This window comes from Nyctereutes procyonoides, unplaced genomic scaffold (assembly GCF_905146905.1).
Source record: "Nyctereutes procyonoides isolate TBG_1078 unplaced genomic scaffold, NYPRO_anot_genome, whole genome shotgun sequence".
Classification (NCBI taxonomy): domain Eukaryota; kingdom Metazoa; phylum Chordata; class Mammalia; order Carnivora; family Canidae; genus Nyctereutes; species Nyctereutes procyonoides.
Genome location: NW_026575133.1, coordinates 16539444 through 16563172, shown reverse-complemented (window position 1 = coordinate 16563172; position 23729 = coordinate 16539444). Strand labels below are relative to the sequence as shown.

General features: G+C 45.8%; 1 protein-coding gene across 30 annotated transcripts in view; it reads right to left on the bottom strand.

Annotated features, from left to right (window-relative positions):
- Nucleotides 1-23729, bottom strand: part of TCF7L2 (transcription factor 7 like 2) — a 201423-nt gene that overhangs the window by 64059 nt on the left and 113635 nt on the right. For 11 of the 30 annotated variants that reach the window (XM_055300462.1, XM_055300465.1, XM_055300461.1 and 8 more), the window contains one exon: nucleotides 8494-8637. The exons of 16 other annotated variants lie outside the window; for them this stretch is intronic. In XM_055300462.1, the coding sequence (XP_055156437.1) occupies nucleotides 8494-8637 (144 nt within the window). The remainder of the gene's footprint in view (nucleotides 1-8493; nucleotides 8638-23729) is intronic. 3 more of the 30 variants (XM_055300464.1, XM_055300471.1, XM_055300487.1) reach the window with 1 other exon arrangement.

Genomic DNA, 23729 nt, shown 5'->3' with positions numbered 1-23729 from the left:
CAGAGGGGAGCTGAGCAATCAATGAGCTCTCCTGGAGGCACGTTGGGGAGTTAGAGCAGCCAGGCCCCACTTGCACCACTTGTGAAAATAACGCCACTGCTGGCTGTCTCAAGTCCCCTATCAGCTCAATCCCGATGTGGAAAAGCAACTTGTTTCTAACCTGCTTTGCTCCTCTTGTTTTGCCTAGGTACCCAGGCTTGCGTTTCTTTGCTGTGTGGTGGTATCATTGTGTTCTTTAACTGAAAACCGTTCTCCATCCACCTGAGGACGTTTCTTCTCCGGAAACCTGTTGCCTGACAATGGTAGTTTTTTATCAGCAAAACTCGCTCCTCTTAGCTGAATAATGTCCCGAGTCTACCAAACTCTGAGAGACTCTTTCAGCCTGGCAAGAGAGAGGAGTCTCTTTTCCTGACTCTAATGATGTTTTGGATGCCAGAAAGCCAGAAGGAGAGCTATGACAGTGTTTCTGGATGTCACCTCCCCCATAATTTCTGCTTTCTGTACTGGGTCACCGTTCCCACTTGTCAACTGGCTGCAATGGCAAGTTTCCAAGTAATTACAGAGACAGGAATTAGATGACACAAGAATTTACATGTGTACAATTGCTCGTACCTTCCCCAGCACAATCCACAGCAAAGGCATCATCTGCTGTCCAGTCCAGTGTGACACGCTGAGCAGGGGACCTTTGGGGTCACCTCTGCTCATTTCTCAAGAGGACAGGCACACACACAGGACCCTCCATCACACACATGTCCCTGCATTTCACTTTTCCCTAAGAAAGCATGAGCTTTGAACCACCAAAGGTGAAATGGTAGCTCTGGGCTTCCCATGATTGTCTCAAAGCATAGCTGGGATGCACTCACTGATGATCCTGGAAGCACTCAATTCCTGCTTTCACCTAAGTAACAAAACAAGTGAAAACAGTCTGGGAGAAATCATGTTGGGTCAATAAAATCTATAAAAAAGGCACCATCTTCACTTTATACATTATGCCCAAAGTTTGATCATCTGTCCTGACATCTGGGAAAGAATAACATAGATAATTCAAAGCAGAATAATCCCAAAGTTGTTTCATTGCTACCTATATAATTAGCAATAACATATATTCTATATCCTTATTAATTGTATTTGTCTTTGGCCACTGTCAGAATTGGGTTGAATTCTCCATAATCCACAGAGTGGCCCAAAGCATACTGGGTGCATGGGCAAGAACAGCCAGAAAATCCAACCAAGACTTGTCAATAACCAACATGCTGACAACCAAGGCACCACGGCTACATTTCTTTTGCTGAAGAACATTGCTTTTCCTGAAGGCACAGAGGAAGAGCAGAGAATCTAACAATCAACAGTGAAAAATTAACCTCTCAAAGAGAGAATCAAGTCAACATTACCTTTCAAATGGTAAAAATGATAAAACATAAACATTTCCTGTGACTAAGGAACAGCATGAAGGTGTGTATAAGGTGTAATACAAACTGATGCTAAAATTCATTGAACTGTAGACCAGAAGATTAGTCAATTTTGCTGGATGATAGATTTTAAAATATGGTTAATCCCTTGAACAACCGGGGGTGAGGGTGTTAGAGACACTGCCCCCTATACAGTTAAAAATCCACATGCAACTTCTGCTTCTCCCAAAACTTAACTACTAATAGCCAACTGTTGACCAAAAGCCTTATCGGTAACACAAGGAGTCAATTAACACATATATTTCTATGTCATAGGTCTTATATACTATAGTCTTACAATAAAGCAAGCTAGAAAAGAGAAAACATTATGAAGAAAATTGTAAGGAAGAGAAAATACTTTCAGAGTACTGTACTGGATTTCTTAAAAAAAAAAATCCACATAGAAGTAGACCCACGCGAACAGTTCAAATCCATGTTGTTCAAGGATTAACTGTGTATGTTGCATGTGTATTTTTTTTTAATGCTACATCTCCAAAGAAACTTGATACCCACATCTGAAATCAGGGCACAAAAGCATATGTAATAAGTGCAAAACTGAAAAATAGACAGTTGTAGGTGACCCAGCCAAGAAAACTGCAATGAAGAATGCTCCCCCCAGGAGTCTGACCTGAGTACATTTTGCTGTCCAAAGCAGGACAGGGCCAAGGAGAAAGGAGGGTCCCATCCCATTCCCTTGAGAAGTGAACAGATTCAGGCATCATGAGAGCCACAGGCCCAGAACTGCTCCACTTCCCTGAGGAACTGCGTGCATTCTAAAGCCCGTAGAAGATGCCACAAGCTATTTTGTCCTCCTCTGCCAGCCTCCACCCACCTTTCTCATGTGTTCTTGAAAAAGTGGAAAGAGCAAAGAAACATCCAAGAGACAGAGTTGTGAACAACCAACAACCTAGATGTCCTTCCAGATGGTTACAAGTTACTTCTACTTTTTGGTGGAGCAGCTCCTCATTTTTCCCATGAAGAGGGGACCTCTTACCTGTCACCCGGTCTCCCAGTGAACCACCTGCCCTGCCAGAAACCCGGTGTGGGGAGCCAGGCTGAGCAGCAGTGATTGAGAGCTCCCCTGATCCCTGTGCCCCCAGCCCCATAGCTCATGTGCAACCCAACATCCTCTCCTGCCAAGTCTGTTTTCCTAAGCAGCGAGAGGCCACTGCTGGGGCATGGTGCTGCTACGCAGGAGCTCCGGCAGAGCTTGGCAGACACAGCGACTGGTAGGGCTGGGACATAAATCCAGGGGGGGTTAGCCGCGCAGCCTCTGTCACCCCAATTCCTGCCCACCCTCCTTGCTTCTCACCTTCTTCTTTTTCTGGTGACTTGAGTTCCTCCCCTCGTCTGAAGGAACTGACTTGCCAAAACAGAAATTTTCACTGTGAGCACAAACAGGCCTCTTACTCAGACTTGCCCAGAGAAAAATGTTTGTCTCCTGCTGCACTGGTTACAGAGCTGGCTGTGCACTTGTGCTTGGGGGCGAGGGGATGGCCCCAGACACGTGCGTGTGCACAGAGACAGGCACACAAGCTCCAGGAGTTTTCTAACAAAAAGTCAAAAACCCTGCAGCTGTACAAAGGCCACCTCCCTCCTCATTTTCAGCTCAAGTCGAGGGCCCAGCAACTGATTGGAGAAGGACCACCACGGAAAGGCCAGCCAGCCAGTACCAGCATGTGCTCCTGCGAAGGATACTAAGCCACTTCTATCACCTTCCTCCCCAAAGCAAGTCAAAGAAAGAAAAGTTTTTCACTCCTGTATTTTTTTTTTTTAATGCTAAAAGGCTTAAAGGGGACTTTCAGAGCTACCATGTGAGAAGGGTGGAAATGCGTGCAATAAAGGACGGAACATGATTTCTTAGTATTGCCTCCTGCTGAACTAGCTGCACCTGATATAAGAAATACCTTTTGAATAAGGTGCATAGGACTGTCCTGAGAAGGAAAGATTAAAACTCAGATTTCCTACTTTGACAGTAACTGCCCTTAATAAAAATGAGTAAATGCAGCCAGCTCCAGAGTCTGGGCAGAACTAGGGTTCTTACCTGTTCTCAATTTCCAAACATCTACCTCCATGGCATCATTAAAGACACCAATAATAAGAAAGGGCTCAGAGACAGAGATATCACAACAGAGACTGATGTGACAGGTAATGAATGGCACAACCATTAGTGGGAAGCATCCACTCCCTCTCTCCAAGTACTGACTGAGTCATTTGATCAGGGTGGGGGGGAGACACCTCTAAGGAATGAAAAAAAAAAAATCTGAAGGCTAATTTAAACTCTCCCTGGACACAGGTTAGCCCATTAAAAAGTGATCTGTCACCTAACAGAATTACAAAAGGGGAGGACCCAAAACAATAAACCGTGTGGGTGATAACGTGTCACGCATCAAAAGTCAAGTCTTCTCTATTAATGACCTTTGTCACACGAGACGCCAAGAAAACAGGTGACTCACAAAGAATGGGGAAAAGAGAGGTAGTCACCAAGATAAGAGCCGTGATACAGCCTGTGGCGCCCTGGTAGACGTCAGACAGCCCAAGAGGCATGGCCACAGGGCAGGGAACACCTGCATCTTCCACAGGGCTGAGCTCCTCAGAGAAACCCCGTGCATTGGGTTGGCCGGGGCTGCCAACTTCGTATACCAGCCTCAGAGGGTGAGAGGACAAGAGTAAGACACGAAGAGAACAGCATTCACGGCATTGGGTCCAAGGAATGGCCAACAACATGGGAATCAGGACCTAGGATGATCCTCTCCCTCCCTCCCTGGGCCAGTTTCCCTGTCCAAGCTTTGTCCAAGCTGTGTCAATCACATAGGAGACAGACTATATCGCAACACACTGGGAATGTGCTTTCACTGAGGCACTAGAAATTCCAAGTGGGCCACGACAGGGTCCATTTCTACTACTGGGGTGGTTCACAGGCAGAAAGAGATGCATTCATTGGACCAGGAAGAATTCAACAAGGAAGCTCTGCAAGGAGAGAATGAGAGATAGAAGTAACAACACCGGTGGTCTCACGAGTGCTCCCACCCTGAAAATGAATTTGGCCGGGGGGAATGAACCTGCTGGTCGGCCAGCACAGAATGATCCAGGGCTGTACCCACAAAGCTATGGGTCATACTAATCATGAGGGCAGTATGGACTGTCTGGGTCATTTTGCCCTCATCATTTTTAACTCACATCTGCTTCCATGTGCAATGCAGCTACACTGTAACAGTGGAATTTTAGAAACAGTTTGTTTGCAGTAGGGCCATGACTAAGCCTACTGAGGGGATACCCACATCTAGAATGGGCAACCATTAGAAGTGTTACAAAGACTCTTCATGGAATACGTAGGAAAGTGCTCCCATCTGGAGAGATGTAAAATAAATAGAAAATTGCATATAATATGATATGAGCCAGCCTATGATTTTCTAAACACATCTCTTAAAAGACTGAAAGGAAGTCTGTCAAAATATTAACATTGCCTTTGAGAGGAACTTTTACTGTTTTCTCATTGCTTCTCTATGCAATCCAGAGTAGGAAGACAAATTAAACATTCTAGCATAAAAGAATGCTAGCAAAGTTCCAATGCAGAGATTTATAAAGCAAAGACTTCCCCTCTAATGTACTTTGTTGTGTAAATCCAGATTTTCCATACATAATGTGTATTGAAAAATAGAGTACCAAGGAAATGAAGCAATATCTATATTTGTTTCAATGACTAACAAGCAAAAATAAAACTTCAGCTGTGATGCCATGCTTTTCAGAAATCAGACATATAATAAGCCACAGATTTATAGGATGTGGTCTAATAAACCTAAGAAAAGTTTCATTTCCTCCTTCACCAAAATGGTTCACTCCCTGTCTGTGCAACTAGCTTTGCAAAGTGAGCAGATGTCTCTTTTTTTTTTCCTTAAATGTGTAAGTTGAGAGATTAATAAGCATCAACAATAATAAGGTGCACCCCAAATACACACATACACACACACTCACTCCCATATCCCTAAATACAAAATAAAAATAGGCTCAACATCACCAAAAAGGTAAGTCACCCAAAACATCAAAAGGGACAGAGCGTGCCATCTTGCTAATCGTCGGCCACTGATCAGGAAAAATGTATAGAACCTCTGAAAAGGAGGAAGCAAGGAATAAGGGAAAAGATTCAGACAAAGAACTTTTTAAAAGGTTGTTGCAAGCATTTCCGTGAAAATGGTATTAACTAAGCAATTACAGGAAAAAACACTCTTTCTTATCTGAATGCACTTATGCCACAGGTCACACCCTATTATTGTCACTATTAAACACGTTAATAGCCCCAATGCAATGACTTTGTGTGGCTAGTTTTAAAAATGTACATGAATAGCTAACTAGAAAAAAGTGACTCACGCCTGCCCAGGTGGATATTGACTTTCTTAGTCATATTTACTCAACTGGTCCACCAACCTTACTTCCCTGGAGGACAGGGCTGAAATAACAGAATCCAGCCAACGTGCAAGGAAAAAAGAGTGAGGAAACTGAAAGTTCAGTCTGGCTGGGGTAGAGAGTGACCCGAATGTGGTGGTGGTAAAGCAGAAACTGGACTCTGAATGTCCCAAATCAAAAGCTTCCTCCCAGCCCCTGAGAAGGACTGACATATGTCCTTTAGCAAGTGGAGGACGGCTGGTATGGAAGACTCGGAACCATGGGGTGTTGCCGTGGTCTTCAGTAACAGCAGTTTTATGGCTCTGCCCCTGTGCTGTGTGATCCCAAGCAGTTGCTACACCTCCCTGTGGCTTCCTTGCTAGAAGGGATCGCAGCCATCTCCCTCTTGGATGGTCCTCAGGTTCTGAAGAGTAACTATAAGCAAAGTCCTTACAGGAGCGCCTGGCCCATAGGAGGTGCTGTGTAAAATCTTGCTCTGGTGCCCCCTGGAAGCAGGCTGGGCAGGTGTTCCACGCCCATCCCCTTTTACAGACACAGGGGGTGCATCACGGAGGGGTAGAGCCTCTTGCCAACAGAGGTGAGGGAACGCTGCACTCAATCCTACTTCTGACTCCCATCTCGTGTGGTTTCCACTACGCTACCCAGAGCCGCCCCTAGCACACCCACGCTGTGGATCGGGGTTTCCCTCACCCACGATTCGTGAAGTAGAAAGTACTACAGAGGACACCTAACTAGCGATGCCGTGCCAACACCGCCGGCAAAGCAGGCTGTCCAACTGAGCTGCCCAGCAGCGGCTGGCCCCTCACACGGACACGCTCTCAGCATGTGATGCCCCAGGGCTCGTGCTGGACCCCAGCTCCTCCAGCCAAGTCCCACTTTGTACGCTTCGACTCACTGGGTGCTCACAGCTGCCCACGTGTGATTCCCCTTCACCGGCAGGGCCACTGAGGCAGAGAAGCTGGGTAACTTTGTCCAAGTTCCTACAGCTCATGGGCGGTGTCTGTGTGTCTGGCCTATTCACAGTTCAGAGACTTAGATCTGATCCTGGAAGCGGGGTGGACTGGTGCTTCCCCGAGATGTTTCTGTGTCCTGAGGGCAGAGCCAAGAAATGAACATAGTCACCAGCATCAAGGATCTCAAGTTATAAGGAAGAAACCCAGTCTTCCTGTTTTATTTTCCTCATACTCAAAATGGGTGCCCGGTTCTCCTTTATCTACCTCATAACTCTGACCAAAGATTAATGAGTTACCATTTGCCAGGCCCTGGTGGAGGGACAGCCATGTGCGGCAGGGCCTTATCATCTGTGGTCAGAGGACCAGCCGCCACACTTGTTAAAGGCTGGACCAGTGGGCAGCTGCTGAGGAAAGGCTTCTCTCAGGCCAAGGCTGCTGCACAGAAGAAGGCCTCCCTGTCCTGTCATGCCCAGATCCATCAAAGGACATGGGCTTCCTGCATTCACCGGCTCCAGGAAGTCTGAGTACAGGCAACCATTAGTGGATGAGGAAGGGACCAGAAACATCTTCAGTTTTATTCACATCTGGCCAAAGGGGGGCCCCTCTACATAGGAAGGTCTCCGCAAGACACTAACACATGAAGTCACCAACCAGAATCAAGACACGTTGTAGTGTCCAGAAACATCCTTGGTGTCACGTCAAGTGAGAAGAAAATACCAAACTACTGTAAGGTCCAATTCCAATTTTGTGAAACATCTTTAAAGTCCAGAAACAAGAATGATGAGAAAGAAATGCATCCCAATATTAGGCCCTAATGCCCAACACAGCACCCAGCACGTGGTAGGTGGAGTATCAATGGTTTTAAAGGATAGAAGTCTCACTAATTGGCTCTTAAATATTCATTTTTCTTTTGAAAAAAAAAACTAATATTAATACTAAATCATTTGCCATTTAAGTCTTAAAGAGTTCCTTAAAAAATTTATCATCTGTGTTGACTTTTGCTTTTCTGAGAAGGAAAGCATGATCTACACGGTCTTTATTCTTCAGGATTCCTGATTTGAAGAGAACTGTCGTTCCCAAGCATGGAGCAGTGTGGGGTACTGACATCGTATTGAATGATTTAAAGGAAATGAACAATGCTTCCCGTCCTTGGACAGCCACGTCTGCGAGAAAAGCCACTCACGGCTGCCTCAGGAAGGTACCACTGCAGAGGACTGGGCATTTCTCAGCACCCTGAATTCTCCAAGAGAATCTCTAAGTTCTAAATAACTCAGAACAAAGGCAAAATTGAGGTAATAACTTCTCTTTCTTCTGGGAGCTGTGGAACGTGCCAGGAAAGCATTTCCTGGGGGTCAAGCTGAATGGGATAACACAGTGTTCATCCTTCTCACAGAAGCCACACAGGACACTGGACCACGTGTGGCCTTTCCTGGGCGCCGGGCACCTTGGGTTCATGGGAGCACCACCCTCCACCCTCTCCTCGTAAACCGGCATCCTTATGGCTATGATAAACCTATCAGTGATCATGACACCCAGACAGCATGGCACCCGACAGGACAGCCAGATGCCGGGAACTCAGGGGCCGTGGCGCACTCAGGGGCCCTGCCCTGGCACAAAGCAAACTTTGGATGGGTGGTTTCAGTTCAGAGCTAGCTCATCTCATACCGTCGTTCTGCTCCGGGACCTACCTCCAAACACCAGGGCTCCCCAACCTTGTGTAAGGAGTGGCTCCTTTTCATGTCCCTGAAGACTTGAGTGCTGACAGTGAAGTCTGAGGGGGGGTAGAAGTGCTGACAGTCATGTCCCTGAGTGCAGCAAGGGAGGGGGCACTGCTGCCAGGAAGAAACGGGAACAGAGTGAGGCTTGGGAGGGAGGGGGACGCAGTCACCGAGGTATTCGCGGTCCCCAGCAGGATTCGCGGTCCCCAGCAGGACTTGCTTCCCTGACCCCACACTTCTCGGCAAACTCCAAGCAAGGACGACTCTGGCTCCCGTGGCGACCCCAGGACTCTTCCACCTCCCTGGCTTCTAGCTTCGGGCCCCCTCCGTAAGCACAGCCTCCTCTATGCGCAGCTTTTCCGCTGCATCCCTGCCCGCTGTGCCCCCCTCTGCCCAGCCTTCCCCCAGGGGACGCGGCCGCTGCTTGCTCCAGCGGCCCAGCTGGCCAGCATTCCCTCTCTCTCTCTCTCTCTCTCTCAACTTACCTTACTGAATCCTCTATTCATCTAAGCCACGTGATACTGCTGGTATTTCTACGCTACAAAAACGCAATTACATATGGTTCCACCCAATACGGGAGCTACTTGAGGATCTCTCTGGTCACCTCCCCCTCTGCCGCTCTACCATTTTTCGGAGAGGTGGCTACGCTTACATCTCTGGACCTCTGGGAAACATCTGGCTGCACACAGCTTGAGTGCTCAAGAAGTATGTGCTGCACTGCATTTCAGCCCAGCTGGAGCTCCAGCAGGCCAGCGGCTTCAGTTCACTGACTGCCTACTCTGTTTGGGGCTCTAGACAGGAATGTGCCTGTTTTTCTGCAGCTCCTCACAACCACCCTGTGAGGTAGGTATCGTCATGCCCATTTTGCAGAGGAGGAAACGGACTCAGAGACGTTAAGGAGCATGCCCAAGGTCACACAGCTAGTAAATGGCAGAAGGGGAATATGGACCAGGTCTCACTCAACTCATGGTGCTGCTGTGTAGACTCGGTTGCCCATCCAGATGTTGACTACTGCTCTATAAACAGGATAGAGAATTTAGGGGCGTAAAGAGAGACCTGGGGTCCAAGGAGAGCTATTTTACAGCAAAGAAGTATCATTCTCACCGTCTTTTAAAAAGGAAAATGTCTATGTCCTTTGTATGGATGTATGACTTTTCTACTCTAGTTTTTAAAGGGTTTATATGGGAAAAAAATGCCATAAGTAAATTATTCACCCATCTTAATCCTGAATAAAAGAACTCAAGGTTAAGACTACGACACTGAGCACAAAACTCAATTATCTTATGTTCTGATATTCACCCAACATCAGCAGAAGGGGCACAGTGGGTGCTAAAGACTCTGAGAGATAGGAAGTCGATGGAAATAAAGGACAAATTCTATAAAACAGCAACCACATTTCTGGAGCAATTTACATGGTCACCATATTACCTGGTCCCCCCCTTAATGCGGGGCAGGGGAGTATCCAGGTGGATTAAACCCATCCCAAGGCCATGTGAACTCCCAAAAGGGGAAGGGGCCATGTGACCAGCAAATTGGTGCTACCCCAGGGCCCTAGCTGGATGCAGCTGTCCCTGGATCTGGCCCTGGAAAGCCACCATTGCTAGAACCCCCGAGGTCTGCGCCCCAGAAGGGGCAGACCAAGCCCTCAGAGGAAGCACTAGTTGCCCGTGCCCGGAGGTCTCTGGTCTCCATCTGGGAAACAGAACCTCCCACTCTGCATTTCTCCACAGCACTCGTTTGTAAACAGGAATGTGAGTCATTAAGCAAGCAGGAGTCCATTTTCAAGATCAGCCCAGCTTTACAATTAAGGTAATCCTACTCTGCCTTGTTATAGGGGTGACTCACCTTACTGTCTCCCACTAGAGGTGACATGGTCTAACCCTCTGATTGTTCCTGGAAGGAACCCAGCAATATGGAGGTTTAAATCTCTGTCTGTTTGCTTTGTTTTCTAACCCGGTGCTGAGAGCAAAGAGCCAAGGGTCCCAAGGGCAGGCGCCCCAGAGGACTTTGGAGAAGAAATGTATCTAAGACCACAGCATCTTTATGATCTTCCCATGGCCTTTCCTTGGGGTCCATACTCCCAGAAGGGCCTGTGGCTTAAGAGGACATGTTACTTACACACACACACACACACACACACACACACACATACACATACACATACACATACACCCTCTAAGATCCAGACCCGCCATTCCTGGGAACCTCAGAGCCAAATCTGCACGTCACTTCAAGCAATTATTCTGTAGGAGCTCCCAGCTTTGAGACATATGAGACTAACTTTGTTATCATCTTCTCTTCTGGGCCTACGCTGCTTTTCTTTTTCTTTTTCTTTTTCTTTTTTTTTTGTCTTTTCTCATTCCTTTAAATATTCATTTCCAATCTTTGTGCATAATATGAAGTCTTCTAAGCCACTTCAAATTTTGGAGGGTTAAAAAATGCCTTATAAAGAAACGCAAATGTATATAGAAATACAAAATCATTCTGTAACGTAAAGGAGTCGTAGTGGAGTCTCCCCTTATATGAAACTCTTCAACGGATCCTAAAGATTAAAAAGCAGACATCCACCAAGTTTTCTGCTCAGCATCCATTCATGCTTTTTTCCAGTAGCAATACCCTGAATTGTTTAAAAGGTACCACCCACCTCTCAAGCCACGTAGTTTATGTGAGGTGAACCCCTCAGTCCAATTGCACTCAGCATACTACACCTCCTGACCACAACCACTGGTTCAGAATTACAGGGGAAGGTAAGCTCTCTCCAGACTTCTACCTGCTTTCATGAGGTGACATCAACCCAGAGCCAAGAAAAGAAATGGTGGCCTGGTAAATAGGGCCCTGGATCCAGCTATGCCTGATGCACGCTACCTGTGAACTTTTCAGTTATGAGCTGTGGGTCAATACATTTATTTTGCTCCGGTCAATTTGAGACAAAGGAATCCTGACTGGAACAGTCTAGTCACCAAAGCCAGACTGATAGCAATAATTGTCCATCTACAAATCAAGGGGTAATGTGGAAAAAAACTAGAGATTCTCCAGGAAAAAGTAAATGAAGGCCTTGTGAGCCTCATGCTCATGGCAGGCAAGGGGGTTGTGATAAGGCAGTATTTTGGAGTAGGCACTTGGTATTTTTTGAAAGAAGAATGAAAGTAGCTTGCGGCCACTTTCTGGGACAGGGAGAGGGACCCTGAACAACAACACCTGAAGGAACTGACATCCAGCCCTCCTGCTCCTCTAGCACCTCTGACACCACAGGCCACACTGATCTATTTTAAGATGTGGTCTCCAGAAAGATGGAGCTGCAGATACTTAACAGCACCAAAATCTGCCTCCTAGCTCTCTCCAGCTACACCACCTGTGACACAGAACTTCTGAGAGATGCATTTCGCCAGAGCAAGGTGAAGGTCTGAAACTGTGGCATGTCAAGAGAGAAAGCAGACAGAGCGGGTGGCGGGTTTCATTTTTACTGGTGACTCAGCACCTGATGACACAGAGTGCTGACCAGTTCTGGGCATGGCCACACAGATCAAGAATCAAGATGTGTCACAAAAAAAGTTGTGACAATGTTTGCGTCCTCTACTGTTCTGTATCTTTCTGAGCTTAGGGCCACCCTTCAACAAATGGCTGGGTAATATTCAAATATTAATACAGTAGAATGGAGCCCAATGAAGTCTGATTTGCTTTGCCAGAAAAAATAAAAAAGTATAGAAAGAGGACCTCGAAGCATTTAAGAAACAAAAACCCTAAAAAATACTAAAGCCTCAAGAGATAAAGATGGTATATGAAATAATGTTATTCAGACTCAATTTGGCCAACAGCTATTGGCTACTGGGCGAATTCTCAGCCCCACCCTTCAGATAGAACTAAAAAGTCAAAAGTTTTCAATTTTGTCTTGGAGAAGTTTGATGTGATGGTTAATTTCATGTGTCGACCTGACTGTGCCACTGGGTGCCCAGATACTCAGGACAAACATTATTCTGAGTGTTTCTCTATTTTTTGGACAAGTTCAACATTAAAACTGACAGACTAGGAGCCCCTGGGTGGCTCAGTCAATTAAGCATCCAGCTCTTGATTTTGGCTCAGGTCATGATCTCAGGGTTGTGAGATAGAGTCCCATGTCAGGCTCCGTGCTGGGTGTGGAGCTTGCTTACGATTCTCTCTTTCTCCTTGTCCCTTTGCCCCTCCCTACTCCCTCTCTATAAAACAAAACAAAACAAAACAAAACAAAACAAAACAAAAAACAACAAAAACAAAACAAAAAAACAGGCAGACTAAAACTGATGCCCTCTCTCATGTAGGTGGGTCTCACCCAATCCGGTGAAGGCCTGAATAACAAAAGGCTGGTCCTCCCCCCAAGGAGGGATTCTTTCTCCAGCCTGGTTGCCTTCAGGTGGAGCACTGACTTTTCTACACCTTCAGACTCCAACTGCAACCTTGGCTCTTTTAGGGGCTCAAGCCTGCCAGCCTTTGGACATGAACTACACTGTCAGCTCGTGGCTCCCAGGGCTCTGAACGCAGACTGGACGACATCATAAGCTCTCCCACATCTGTGCCTACTGCAGATCTTGGGACTTGCTTGTCTTCAATATTCAATAAGCCAATTCCTCACAATAAATCTCTTTTTACACACACACACACACACACACACACACACACACAAAACTATTGGTTATGTTTCTCTGGAAAACCTTAATATATTTGAGTTGTGTTTTTTATGTGTTTCCTCCCCCAAGCAAGAGGGAAAGGATTATTTCTGGGTCTCTGAGAGAAATCAGAATTGTGAAATGAAATGGATCTTAGAAATTGTGTAATCAAATTCTTTATCATTTTTATTTTAAACCTCTACGTCTAGACATAAAAGGACCTACCCAGGACTACACAGAGAAGAACAAAGCAAAACCAGACTTTAAAAATGGGGAGTTCAGGGTTCTATATATAACTTGGAAGAATTTTATTTTGAAACTGCAGTATCTTTGGAGGAATAAGAAACCCATTTAAGGGGCACCTAGGTGGCTCAGTTAGTTAAGCATCTGCCTTCAGCTCAGGTCATGATCCCAGGGTCCCGGGATAGAGGCCAGCAAGTGGCCTGCTTCTCCCTCTCCCTCTGCTTCTCCCCACTACTCATGTGTGCACATGCAGGCACGCATGCTTTATCTCTCTCAAATAATTAAATAAAATCTTTAATTGAAAAAAAGAAAGAAATCCATTTAAGAGAAAGGCACTGGCAAGAGCCATACCACTAGAGAAGCCAATGAGCAAAATGACAATTTTTTTAATTGCTAAGAGCATAAAATCCCATCTCTTAATCATTTACTCACATATATATACACACGTGTGTAGAAAAAGGATGCCAGAAAAGAAGCAATAGCAGCCACTCATCCAACCACCCACCCAGACAACCAAAGCCCACATACAAATGTCACCTTGGAAAGAGAGTTCAGGTCTGTACAGGTCATGCTGGTCTATGCTTTAAGCGACATCAATAATTCTCACTTCTGAAGGTGAGGTAACTTTGGTGGGAACTAATTACGTTCAAAATATGTTGTCAAACAACTTAACACAGATGCAAAGAAACTGTAATCAGAGCTACAGACAGACAAGTCACCATTTTTATCATTAAAGCCAAACCACGACATGATCATTGACGTGGCAAACAGAAAGCAACATCTTTTATTTGTGGTTACATTTCCAAACTGTGAGTGTGTGCGAGTGACAAAGTGTGAGAGTCTATGCGAGGTACATACATGTTGGCACATGTGTGCACACCTGCATGCACATGGAGGTGGGCAAATATCATCACTTATGGAAGACAGTGGCCTAGGGATCCCTGGGTGGCGCAGCGGTTTAGCGCCTGCCTTTGGCCCAGGGCGCGATCCTGGAGACCCGGGATAGAATCCCACGTCGGCCTCCCGGTGCATGGAGCCTGCTTCTCCCTCTGCCTGTGTCTCTGCCTCTCTCTGTGTGTGTGTGTGACTATCATAAATAAATAAAAATTAAAAAAAAAAAAAAAGGAAGGAAGACAGTGGCCTGGAGTCAAGAATGGCAAATGGCCACACAAGGACTGCAATTCCTTCTTCCCCTGTCACTGTCCCTGAGCCTCCTGCTCAGAGCTGGCATGGGGTCAAACATGATCACCGTCTCTATGTTCAAGGGATGCAGAAGTGAAGTCTGCCTTGGCACTCAAGAACCTCATCTCAGTGAGAAAGACCAGGGTCAAATGGAAGGCAAAAAAAGGATGAACACGAAAGAAGTGAAAGTTAAGTCCATCCTTACACGTGTCTTTTTATAAAGCAAAGTTCACAGGGCGCCTGGGTTGGCAGGGTGGTTGGTAGCATAACTTCTTTTGTAAATGTTTGCACTGTCCTACATTACTTATCCAATTAACCACCATTTTTCAAGAACTGATCATATGGGGCGCCTGGGAGGCTCAGTGGTTGAGTGTCTGCTTTTCGCTCAGGGCGTGCTCCCGGGGTCCTGGGATTGAGTTCCACATCGGTCTCCCCACAGGGAGCCTGCTTCTCCCTCTGCCTATGCCTCTGCCTGTGTGTCTCTCATGAATAAATAAATAAAATATTATTTAAAAAAAAAAAAAAAGGCAAAGTTCACGTCTTCTCAACCTCAGCACAGAAACAGAGGCAGGGCCCCAGAGTCATCGCCATCACCCACTAACTGGCTGTGTGGCCTGCATTTCTGAGGCTCAGTTTGTCAGGTCACTAGAAGGTGCCTTCAAAGGGCCCAGTCTACCTCCCACAGGCTCCAATTCTTCAGGGTGAGCAGAACACAGAGCAGGGGAACTCATTAGGTCTGCGAATGGCTCTAAGTACAAATCCAATGTGCCTCAAGTTCTGGATGTGGCCATTGTATCATAAGAGGAGATATTTACTGAAGACAGTTATATCCAAGGAGAAAAGGTCATACCTAAAGTTTTCTTTTACCAGATAAAAGCCATACATGGCCAAGAAAAAGATTTGAGGGATAAGGTATCATGAATGAGGATTTGAACCATCATTTCAAAAGATGCTTATTGGCTCAAAGAAAATTTTACCAACTTGTGTTGTTTTCTGGAAGAAAAAAATACTTCTACATATCAAATATTGAGAAGTTGGAGATAAAACATAGCTTTTTTTCATTACAGTATCATAAACAACAAAAGAAACAGTATCTTACAACAAAAGAAAAGTAAGTATAAAATAGTTTCTTAAAGAATTTGGAGTAGGGGGAGAGCCTCGATGGCTCAGTAGGTTAAGCATCTGCCTTCAGCTCAGGTCATGATCCTGGGGTCCTGGGATAGAGCCCTGCGTCAGTCTCCCTGCTCAGTGCGGGGCCTATTTCTCCCTCTCCCTCTGACCTGTCCCACTGTTCATTCTCTCTCTCTCTCTCTCGCTCTCCCTTCTCATGCTCTCTGTCTCTTTAATAAATAAATAAAATCTTTCAAAAAAAAAAGTTTGGAATAAAGTAAAAAAGAACTTGGGTAATTTTGAATAAAGGAGATAATTTTATTTTTTAGCTGTTATTAACACTAAATTACCTTTTTAAGTGATGGTCAAGGCTTTACTGGGATGAAAGGCAATAATGTCGAATGGCTAACCTTAATATTGGGAAATCAGCCAAGACATGCAAAAAACTGAATGAATTTCTAACAGACCTCGCTGGAACACTCAACAAAGCCCTTTCTGAGGCCATTCTAATTCCTTGGATACCCAGATACTAGCAGAGCCCTGGTGCATCTCTCCCATCTGTCTCCTTTAACAGTGCAGAGGTTCCATCCACTCTGGCCCAAGCACATGGCAAGTGAAGCTTCTCCCTGCCTCCAACCTCCATCTCCATTACCTGTATGTGGATCTAAGAGTCCTTGCCCTCAACAGTGTAATCTCTCCAGACCAAAAAAAAAAAAAAAAAAAAAAAAAAAATGCCTTGAGCTCAAGAACAAAACACGCTCCGCAATTACTCAAGAGAACAGGAGCTGATTCCCAAGTATAGACACAAAATAGAACCGCATGTATTGTACCCAGCAGTGACCACTAAGGAAAGACTAGGAGGCATGAGCTCAGGTCCAAGAACCACAGGCTGCAGGAAGCGGTAGGAGTCCAGCCCACAGGGGGCAGGTGACACTGTGTCTTTAATGAGATTCCCACTAAAGGGGGGGTTCCTTGTCCCAGACCAGCCCTTGGGAAGGAACGCGGGTCTGTATCATGTCACCAGGGACCACGAGCAACACTGCACAGAATCCAGGAAGCAGGAGCAGCAAAGGGGGCTGACTGGGACTTACACGGTCTACCAGTAGATCCTCTCCTTCAAAACCAACATATGTCCTATGAAGACAGAGACAAGCAGCCAAAACAGGACTAAATATGGCCGTAAGGGCCACACAGGCATCCAGTGTGCCTGGGGATCTATCTAGCTACCACTCAGGAAATTTGGAGTGCTTCACTCTGAAAGAGAAAGCAGTGTTGATAAACACCACCCTCCTCCCCTGTCAGTGGAGACCAAATGTTTTAAAATGCAAATAGCAGGTTTCTGGAACAACCCTGGAATCTCTCCTGGAAACGTTTTCATAATTCACATCTTGTTAACCACAGGAGCCCCAATTACATTTCTTCTTTTCTCATTTCCACTAACCAATTATTAGCATTAGATACCATACTATTTTCTGCTAATATGTTTCCAGACAACATCAAACTCCAGAGGGTCTTCCTGGTATAGGAGCAGAGCCACTGTGCAGATGAGGGCAGACTTACAAGAAAATGGTCTTTCAACCCTCTCAGTGTTTACGAAAGCACTATACAAATTGCACAAAAACATGTATTAAGTTGAAATCGTTTGGAATCAAGTTCTCCCCCAACATTATAAAAGGAGGGATCCCAGTGGAAAGATATAAGGATATAGATATTCAAAAGCAATGGGTTCCCTGCAGGCGGGACCAACCCACGACACCATCTCACTCAGAATGGGAAGGCATGCAAGAATTTGGGGAAAGGCTCACCAGCTCCATTCACCAAGTCCTTGGTTCCAAAATGACACTGGCCCCTTTCCATCATCCGCAGAAAGAACTGGGCTATCATCAATCAGATAACTTGAGCACACGCCCAGAGCGACCACAACAGGTCTTGTGCAGGCTGTCGTGATGTGGCAGGAGGCAGCACTGCTTTCCTCAAGGTGGGCCCTGCCTGAGTCAGATGCTTGGCTAGTAAAAGTGGGGTTAAAGGGAGCCTTGAGAGAGAAAAAAATCCTACACTTGTGTGTGCGTGTATAAGGCAACAGAGAAAGTATACCCACAAACTGGAGGACTCCATCCATCTCACTTCTGTTTCTTCCCACCACTAAACGGATGGGTCCTCCTGATAACACACAGAGCCCAGAATGCTGAACACACGTTCTCTTTACTTAGCTGGTTCTGAAAGAACCCGTAATTTTCAGGGTTCTCTCAAAGACTGTTAAGGGTTCCCTGCTCCTTAAAGTTAAATTGATCTTCCTATGTCTAACACATGCAGCCAATAAAGAAAAAAATAATAAAATACAGGTTTTCCCTGAAAAGCTTTTCCTCACAGTACTTAAGAGATATTAATACCCTCAGGTACTGGAGGCTAGTGATCAGGAGCGATTACAAGGCAGCTGACCTGGGCTGGATCTACCCAGAGCAGAGAAACTAGGCCCTTGGCCACACCAACCTCAGGGCAGACTGCAGCCAGTAGGGCATATCTGCACCAAGTCTCTTTCCCTATCTCCAGAATGTAAACATACCTGGGCCTCTACATATTTACAACAGGTAAAACCAACAACCAAAACAGTAACAAAAAAGTAAACCACACACACACACCCATACCAAGAATTAAAAAAAAAAGACTCCCCAGGCTGGAACTAACCTCATCTGATCTCAATCTTTTGGATGCCATTTGAGTGATGAGCACCCGAGGAGAAAATGAAGACAAAGGACACAGTCCTGCTATCAGGGACACATCTGAGTCACTGGAGATACTGTCTTAATCTTCAGCCAACCCAGCAAAAGTCACCAGCAAAACAGTTATTACCTTTACACATGAAAAGCCTTGTGTTTCAAGGAGAACAGGAACTCTACAGTCATCCTTACCCAATATATGGTCCCTGGTAAAACCTGTTGAGGTCAGAACTTGTTAAAGTAGGAAGACCACTCAAAGACTCGGAAATCTTTGCCCCATCATGGTATTTATCACAAGAGCACTTCCAAGAGAGAAGGGATGATTTTGAAAATTAAAGCAAATATAATCTAGCTTTTATTTTTAAAATTCTGACGTCTACCGTCAGCTGATAGGTCAACGAAATGGGATCTATCTATATGATGGAATATTACTTGACTATAAGAAAGTAACAAAATATCGATGAATGCCACAACATGGATGAATACCGAAAACATTATGCGGAGTGAAAGAAGCCAGTCACGGAGGACCACGTATTGCTCAACTCTCTGAATGTATGAAATGCCCAGAAGAGGCAAATCCATGAAGGCAGAGAGTAGATGCGGGGGATGGCTAAGCACTGGGGGAAATGGGGAGTGATGAAAAATCTCCTGAAGCTAATTGGGGTGAAGGCTGCAAAATTCTGTAAATCCACCAAAAACCATTAAATCGTACACTTCAAATGGGTGAGCTGTATGGTAGGGGAATAAACTTATTTTTTGATGTTTCAATTCGCACAATCGCCATTGTCTTATCTCTAACTGCTTTCTATTTGAATTCTGAGCACACTCCATTTGAAACGACAACACAACTCTGGGAAACAGGAAGGATTAAGAATTATTATTCCCATTTTACAGGAAGCAGAGGTCCATGAGCTTCTATTTCCTATTTTCTACTGGCTGGTTAGGTTTCCACAGGGCACAGGGAAGAGTGTAAAGGCTGGGGTCATAGGCCTTATCATCCCCCAAACCAGGGAGGGACTAAACACCAGCTCTTGCCAGATGTCTAGAAACTTACTAAGTTGGGTCATACATACATGCTACTAAACAAAAGACATCTGAGAATGGCACTTGGATTACTGGAATATAATTCTCAATAGCATGAAATTCAGGTTAAACACTTTAGCTCAAAAAGCAGGGGAGGGGGAAGAAGTCATCTCTTGAGTTGATATCTGGTGGGGTGAAAATACACCCAATTAGATGTGGCCATATAATTTTCACATCAAACATCCTGTGCTCCCAAAGGCATCTAATGGCACAGCTTGCTGTGGATTTTCCCAAGTTTTCAAGAGCAGTGACAGCCCTCTTCAACAAAGCCATTTAACATAACAGAAGGTTAAAGTGGGAACCACAAACACTTGCTTTTCTTAATTTACACCTTTCATTTACTTCCCCCAGAAATGTCATGGAGAAGCCATGAAATTTATGATGTACTGTCAATAGAGGATTCCTTTTAAGAACACGATTTAGAAAGCAAAATGCAAATTCTAGAAGGTGATCTGGAACTATACCTTCAAAAACAAACAAAAAACTTGTAGTATTCCAGGAAAAGCAAGATGATTTGTTTTGGATCTCTCACTTTAAAAAAATAAAAGATGATCAGAAGAGTAGAAGACTAGGGTTTTGAGAAATGTAAATGTACTAACTTCACATTACCTCTTCTACTGACCAAGAAAGTAGGATACAAACCCACTGCTGGACCACAGCAGACAAAACACGGCTCATGAAGCTATTCTCTGTGTCACAGACCTTTCTGAAGCCTGAGAAGCTACTAGTTTTTATAACACCATGCTCGTGTCGTATTGATCTTTTTTTTTTTTTGAAGAAAACTCTAGTAAACCAAGATATTAAGTACATAAAGTAACTGTGAAAAAAGAAAAAGCTTAGATTGTACATCTGCAAATTGGTGTGCTACTCGTTTTAAAATATTCTTTCCTATGCCTGAATCTCTTCTGTAGTTTCAGGAGGGACAGCTGCTCAAAAATCATTTATGCTAAAAAGCAGGCATTCTCCACCTCAGCACTACTGACATTTGACCACTCTTGTGGTGGGGGCTGCCCTAGCAGCATCCCTACTACCCACTAGATGACAGTAGCATCCCCTGCCCAGCTGTGACAACCAAAAATGCATCCTGACATTGTCAAATGTCTCGTGGGGAGCAAAATCACCCCAGCTGAGAACCAGTGAGTTACAGGTAACTGGCAGGAAAATATCCCCCCCACCCCCCCCACCCCCGGCATGGACTGATCCAGAGGTTCTGGCCTGAAAAAGTACCTGGATCACTGTAGTAGGAGCAGCAAAATCACCCAACCCTAATCCAAATCCTCGGATGCTAATTAGGAAACCCAGAAAACTATGGCGATGCACATGTCCCCAGGAGGCCCTCAGTGACCAATGTGTAGCCTTCAGCTATGTTCAAGGTCCTGGGAGCCCTACAACTCTTTTAATATTGTCCCTAATGTTGTCATTTACAAATGTATGAAGTGACAGTACTAGCAAGATTAGTATGCGGCTCAAGGCAAGGAGGAAAGGGTTCCAGTTATGTTTAGATCTCTTTAAAATCACAGAGCTTTAGTAATCTGCTGATCTACAATAAATAACCTAGTCCCTCAGGAAAACTCAAACTAATACCTTTCCAAAGTCAGGGGAATCTGTTGGTAGCCAGCTGGCAAAACAATGACATTTTTACCTCTGATCTCCTTAACAAAAGAGTTCAAACTATAAAATAAAGAATGAAGCCCCAGTCTAACTTACAGATCTAGAATGTTCTGCATAAAGCTAGTTCGAGTCTCCAGGAGATCCAAGATCACATTTGTGCTCAAGGCAAGAGAGGTGCTAGCATCAACATCCTCGCTGACCTTTGAGGAATTATAGTCAAATTGACCATCCTCTGGATGCTCCCAGCCACGCCAGCTCACCAGTGAGGGACACAAGAGGCCAGAACAGCACCAGATGCAGAGGTACAAACCCCAGGCCCATCATGACACCCCAGTGCCTCTGGTCCAGAGCAGAGAAACGCGACAATGCATCATCATCCCTGGGGTGTGGTTTGTTTTCTGGACGTTGTGCCAGCAACTCCCGCCCGGAGTCATCCAGGCCACTGGGATGGGCAGCAGTCTGGCTCAGTGACTCATGCCGAGGCCAACAGGTTGGGAGGCTTGCAAGAATGGAAATGGGGCCGGAAGCAGCTCCGAAGGGAAGAGTCAAGAACATCTTGTGACCACTGAAATCCAAACACTTTCATGATCACATCAGAACATAGGCTTTCAGGGTTGGCACAATGATAAGTTGACAGTTATTTCTCTATAGGCCCCAAGAGGAAAAAAGGGAGCCTGGGAGCTCACGGTCAGAGCTCTATACTGGAAAGATACCTGCTTGAAAGACAGACACACACACACCCTATCAGGAGGACAGTGCAGGACCGAAGCAGCCTTGCACTTCCACCCACACACCAGGCCACCTGGCTCTGCCCTATGGAAACACGGCTGGTCACCCACCTCCTAGGGTACACACCCACCACTGGAGACACAAATATAGCATAGTCGCTCTGGCTTAGAGGCCAGATTCATCACTCAGCACTTAACACCTGGATTTAGTAAGAAACCTCAAGAATCCTGGTCTCTGCAGTTTATCCTAAGATACCAGAAAGGTCTTGGACTCGGTGCCACCCCCACATCATTACCACGACATATACAGGAAAGCAAGCACACTATTTCTTGTTTTGTTTTGTTTTGCTTTTTCCACCCAAAAGGCAGGCAGAAAACAACAGATGGCTAGAGATCAAGGCAAGAACCAAGGTATGAGCACCCACCAAGTCACATGCTAGCAAATAAAAACTTCTCCCATTTTACTGCCAGCTTTCTGAGCATGAACAACATCTGTACTGGATCCTTTTATTTAACTAGTTTATAAGTGAGTGAGCAACTTGAAAAGCACCTTGCCCATTTATTAACAGCCATTTGCCAGAAGAGTCCTTCTCCTTGGGGAAGGTTACTAAAGAAGGGGCACCCCAACTCTACTTCCCTCGGCAACCACACAGCCCCAGGCCAGCCCCCTGGCCCACAGGAACCCACTCATTTGGAACAGGTGACAGTCCTCCATGGATCTACCAATGTGACCTGCCTGATAGGATGTGCACCGTCCCCGTGCTGGGCCAGCAGGGACAAACCTCAGCAGGACAGGCAACCAGCTCGGAGGCAGTCAGTTCACACACAACGGGCACAGCTGCCTTGGGCTCAGCTCAGGTTTCAGTTCAGGCACCAGCAAGGTTTGTTCCCGGGCCCAGTCCCAACACTGATAACATTCCTCACAGCTGCCACGCCGGAACAGAGAAGGTGAAAGGCTCCCCCGTGTAAAGTGTGAACCAGGGGAGAAAATCAGCAAGACGGGGATGAGAAGACACAAGGGAAAAGGAGGTTTCCCCAATCCCCTCGCCACCCCGGAGCCCCTCTAGGTGCTCAGGGCCTCCGTACTACTTCTCCACATCTGCTCTAACATCACAAGACAGCTCCTCCAGCTTCTCCTGGCTGGTGGACCTTGAGAGCAGGCCTTGCCCCAAGAGGGGAACGCCAGGAGCCCTCATTCCCAACCTTCCCTGGGCAGCTCATCTCCCTCTCCCCACTGACATGGGAGACCCCAGGTATTAAAAGGAAGGAGTCAGGGGATCCCTGGGCGGCTCAGCTGTTTAGCACCGGTCTTTGGCCCAGGACGTGATCCTGGGATCTGGGGATCAAGTCCCGCGTCGGGCTCCCAGCAAGGAGCCTGCTTCTCCCTCTGGCTGTGTTTCTGCCCCCCACCCAATGTCTATCATGAATAAACAAATAAAATCTTTTAAATAAATAAATAAATAAATAAATAAATAAATAAATAAATAAATAAATAAAAATAATAAAAGGAAGGAGTCCATTCCACCCAAGGTCCAGATCTAACCCACCAGGCATTCCACTCCTCATTCCAACACACTCATTTGTACTCAAAAGATTGTTTGGGGGGGGGGGTGTGCAGCCCCTGGGTGGTTCAATCAGTTATGCATCTGCCTTTGGCTCAGGTCATGATCCTGGGGTCCTGGGATCGAGCCCCATACTGGGCTCCCTGCTCAGTGGGGAGTCTGCTTCTCCCTCTGCCTCCCCCCACTCGTGCTCGTGCTCCTATGCTCTCTCTCCCATAAATAAATAAAATCTTTAAAGAAGTTCACTTGGGTGTTTCTATTGTCTGGCTTCTTGGGGCACACAGGGTCACGAGACAGCATAGAGGGAAGCAAAGGTCATGGAATTCCAGT